A 5,146-nucleotide genomic window follows, 5' to 3' on the forward strand; every position below is an offset into this window, starting at 1 on the left:
ATTATTTTCTCCAAGATAGAAGTCAAAACTCTCAATACTTGTACAATACTTATACAATATTCTCAATACTTGTAAAATACTTGTACAATATTCTTCCCACTTGTACAATACTTGTACAATATTCAAAATTCTCAATACTTGTACAATAAAGTACTTCCAAGTGTAAAGCTTCCAGATTTGTAAACCTAGGACATTATTTTTAAAATACATTTTTCCTCAATAGTAGCAGAGATATAACAGTTCTGGAACCTCAAATAGCAGAACCAGATGCTGCATGGAGGATGGAACACAGCATTAGCCCAAAGCGCCAAGAAATTTTTAAAAAGCTTCCTTCAAAAGAAGCAATTCTTAACAATGCTACAAAAAGGATATATTTTTCCCCTTAAAAAATTTAACTACTCATTGCAATGATTTCTATTCAGTCTTTGGGGAACATAAGTTAACACTAAAGCAAACTGTCACAACATAACAAGCTCTGAAGTTCACACTATGAGCAAAAATTAAAAGTACAATTCTGTTAGGTGTAAAAGAATGTGTAAAAGAGCTCAGCTCTAATTACCACGTACCATTAGGACTATAGATGCTTATTCTCATTTATTTTTATTCCTATTTTAAAGATTTACAAACCAATAAAGATGCATCTGAAAACTGTTAACCACTCTGAGCAATGCAGACAGCACATAAATTTTAATAACTATCTCTTGAAAAAGTAGCAACCACTCGCCACACTCCTTTATAAGGATTTTGTTGACAATGATTGCTACCAATTAACAAAAACACTAAAAAGTTGCTTTCTTTTCTACCTCATTACTTTGTATATGTTTAGTCATCATTTCTAGAGTTGCAATGTACATGGATATTTTAATGAATAACTATGAACCCATACAACTATTAAGAGGTTACTGTTTCAATTGTAAAAAAATGTCCATCAATACCAAGTCACATTTTTTCTCTACTATAAAATTTTAAAGATTAAAATGAGAAATAATATACCATAGCATGTACATTAAAAAGCCAGAAGTCCAATTCAAATAAATTCCAATAATTATGACATATGAAATAATGTCTGAAAAAATATCATATTTGTTATAAAACTTATTTTTAAAACTTTTTATCAAAAACAATTAGGGTTAAAAATTAGAAACATAAACAAAAGCCTAAATAATTTAATAGGGAAATAAAATGGATAAATTGTACAACCACATAGGTTTATATCTCTTGACTCTGCCCCTTCCCCCTCAAATTTAGGATTTCATCTACAATGTGCTGCTCTTAAAAGACAATTTCAAAGGTCTTGCTTCTTCAATATATTCTACAGCCCTCTCACAGTAGAGATTTAACCTTTTTCACATTAGACTAGCTCACAGGCTACAAATGAGCTGATTCCAATAAATATTCTATTAACAATTCAAGATTTATAAAAGTCACAAAGAGAGGTTTAAAAAGATAAACTCTTAAAGAGAGGGTAGACATATGAGAAGCTTAGGAACCTTCCTACATCCTATTTAAGAATGAAAACAAAATCCCAGAATGAGTAAATAAACTGAAAATTAAATTTTATTTATTTAATTATGGAGAATATTGGTGGATATACTTATTAAGTAGCTAAAACAGCGTTTTTCCTTGAAAGTACAATACAAAAAGAAAGGATGGACTTGAGGAAAATTTTACTTTCTAGCTAGGCTTGATGGTTCATGCCAATAATCAAAGGAATCTGGGAGACCAATGTGGGTAGACTGCTTGAGCTCAGGAGTTTGAGACCAGCCTAAGCAAAAACAAGACCCCATCTCCACTAAGAATAGAAAAATTAGGCAGGTGTTGTGGCGGCTGCCTGCTAGTCCCAGCTACTCAGGAGGCTGAAGCAAGAGCATCACTTAAGCCCAAAAGTTTGAGCTTGCTGTGAGTTATGATGATGCCATAGCACTCCACCTAAGGCAACAGAGTGAGACACTGTTTCAAAAAAAATCTATCTGAAGCACAAAACTAACTAACACAAGCACTTATACTTTATAATTAAGATTTCCTCCATATGTAAGTGAAGGCAAAAAGCTGTTAAATGCTTGACATCAAAACTTTCTCCAGAGATCATCATTCACACTAATAAGATTGGAAAGGAAAAATACATGTAAGAATTAAAACAAAGTCTCTTAACAAAACAATTGTATCTACCTCAATGCTATGTGGAAAGAGATTCATAAAATGGCAGTGTTTCAATTTAAGAACAAAATTGAGCTTAAAAATTGAGTATTTTTAAGTGAAAACAGTTGATTAAAATAATGGTGAAAAGAAAAAAATAATAACAGTCTGCTCATAAAAAGGAGGGTGAAAGAAATCTAGACTAGTTAATTGTATGAGAACATTCGCTTCCAAAAACTGTAACAATCTCCAGCATGTAATACTTGAATCTTTAATGCTGATGGATCACCAGAAAAAGTAGGTGGTCATCTTGAAAACATCTCCAACATCTTCGTGTTTTCAAATCTGGTTGACTTTCAGACATAAAAGGCCATATATTATATGATTCCATTTATATGAAAAGTCCATAATATGCAAATCCATAGAAACAGAAAGTAGATTCATACTTGCCAGAGATTGGATGGAGGAGGAAATGGGGAGTGACTGCTAATAGGTACATGGTTTCTCTTAGGGGTGATGAAAATATTCTAAAAATATATAGTGGTGTAACTACACAACTCTGTGAATTTACTAAACTACTAGACTGTACATTTTCCAAGGGTGAATTTTACAGTGAGTAAATTATATCTCAAAAAACTGTTACAAAAAATTAAATTTCAATTTCAAATAACCTGACAGAATTCATAATATCATGCTATATTATGATAAACATCCTTCAGAGTGTTCCACCTGTTCCAAACATCTCTTTTGTACCTTGGCAAGGCGGCTCATCTGATCTTCTGAGAGAGTGCTGCTTGTTCTGCCAGGAGTTTTTGTGGGTTCTGATCCATCTGCTTCTACATTGGGCCAGACTTTTAAGTCATGCATCCCTTGGCGAAACATGCTAGGGAAAAAGAGAATGTTCAAAGTAGAAGTAAATTAATACAGTTCATTATAGGACACTTAAAATTCCTAAAAATAAAGAGAATTCTACACAAGGAAATGCATGTCTCTATTGCCAAGCTCTAAGCCCCGACTGGGATGTAAAGTAATTAACTAAGCAGCTAAAATCCATGTCACACAATTTCCCCATGCCATATTTTTTTCCTCCAAGCAGGTAGTATTACAACAGTAAAAAAGGAGAGATGGATCAGTAGTCAACATATCCACATCATCACACTGGTGGGTATCTGAAAAATAACAGATCAAAGTCTTATCCAATGGAAGAATGTCACATTTACAACGACTGAAATAAAAATCTAAAATAATTACACAATTATTTTTTTAAGTGACAATTTAGTAGACTCTAGAGTGAAACTTTTACTGAGTCTGAACCCCAGCTATGCTATAACCTACATGGCCTTGGATAAGTAAACTTAACTTCTCAGTACCTCAGTTTTCTCTTTTATAAAGTGAGATTTTAAAGAGTTCCTATATCTTGCAAGGTTACTGAAAAATCGAATAAATAAATCGATACAAGTAAAAAAGTGACTACCATATTGTAAGAATTCAGTAAATGTTAACTTTTATTAGCTTTTTCACTGTATAGGTTGATTTTTCTACTGTCTTCTTTTCCATAAAAGGAATTTTTCTAAAAATGAATACAATAATATGTTTATGTAAAAAAAAAAATTCCCATGTCTACAATCAGATATTTAGCAGGTATTCTAAATTCACCCTAAGCTTGGTTATCTTGCTTTAAAAAGCGAAAGAAAACAAGGTGTAACAATTAAGTTCATGAACTTATCATAGAAAAAACAATACATACACCTCATTGCTGAATACTACTACAGTCATCTTCAAAATACACCCCTTGGGAAGCTATGCACTGATGCCAGCTACTAGTCCACCCTTGTAAGCAATTTTGGAACTCTTTTTCTTTAAAGGCCAGAGTGGGTGAGTTCCCTCGGAACCATTTTTGTACACACCCTTTCTCATGCCAAGATATTCCCAACTGTGTCTTTGTCCATGCTCACTTGGTCTGCTATGCTGCTCACAGTCAGCCAATGATTTTGCCACACAACTCAACTAATTTTTGGAATGTTTTCATCAATTTTACTTGCTACTGGCTGCCCTGACCTCATTTCCTCAGTAACACTTTCTCTCCTATCAGAAAAATGTTTAAGCTATTGGTATACTGCCATTTTCTTCTTGACATTATCCCCATAAACGTGGACTAAAGTGTCCCTGCTTTCACTCCCACTCTTGCCAAGTTAACAAGAAATTTAATGTTTGTGGCTCAGCACCTGTAGCTCTGTGAGTACGGCGCTGGCCACATACACCGAAGCTGGCGGGTTTGAGCCCAGCCAGGCCTGCTAAACAACAATGACAACTACAATAAAAAAATCTAAGGCATTTTGTACACCTTTGCACTTGATAATTAAAAAAAATAAGATACGTGTTTGGATATATTGACACTTTTTCAATCTTTAAAAATTGCCTATTTAACTATAAAAGGTTTTCACAATTGCTTAAATTGTTATTATAACGTTACGGCCAATGGAAAGTGTCTTCATAGATTTTGCTGAGGAAATAAAGATGATTTTCCAGTAAAGATATATAGTAATGATGCCATAAACATTTACATTGGGAACTATAAAGGATAGTTACAAGCTCACAAGCTCATAAGATTAAGGACTATATCTGCTATAAGGTTTCCAAAGTTGGCAATAAAACAGGCAATTCCAGTTACCACATTTGTAAAAGCTTACATTACAGGCTCAATACAAAATACATTGACTGGCTATGAAGATCAAAATCCTCAATATTTATTTACCACACTAAATATCAAAATAAAAAGTTACATCAAGAAAATCGGGGGCAGCGCATATGGCTCAGGTGGTAGGGCACTGGCCTCATATACCAAGGGTGGCAAGTTCAAACCCAGCCCTGGCCAAACTGCAACAAAAAAATAGCAGGGCGTTGGGGCGGGTGCCTGTAGTCCCAGCTAGTCGGGAGGCTGAGGCAAAAGAATCGCCTAAGCCCAGGAGTTGGAGGTTGCTGTGAGCAGTGTGACGCCACAGCACTCTAC

At 34.2% G+C, this 5,146-nt stretch overlaps 1 protein-coding gene across 3 annotated transcripts in view; it reads right to left on the bottom strand.

The window, feature by feature from the left end:
- Positions 1 to 5,146, bottom strand: part of PIK3C3 (phosphatidylinositol 3-kinase catalytic subunit type 3) — a 135,000-nt gene that overhangs the window by 113,806 nt on the left and 16,048 nt on the right. For all 3 annotated transcript variants that reach the window (XR_002772042.1, XM_003784732.2, XM_023510241.1), the window contains one exon: positions 2,890 to 3,019. Coding sequence is in view for 2 of the 3 variants with exons in the window: in XM_003784732.2 (XP_003784780.1) it covers positions 2,890 to 3,019 (130 nt within the window). In the remaining variant the exon portion in view is untranslated. The remainder of the gene's footprint in view (positions 1 to 2,889; positions 3,020 to 5,146) is intronic.

Source organism: Otolemur garnettii, unplaced genomic scaffold (genome assembly GCF_000181295.1).
Source record: "Otolemur garnettii isolate 467f Iridium unplaced genomic scaffold, OtoGar3 scaffold00012, whole genome shotgun sequence".
NCBI classification, from domain to species: Eukaryota; Metazoa; Chordata; class Mammalia; order Primates; family Galagidae; genus Otolemur; species Otolemur garnettii.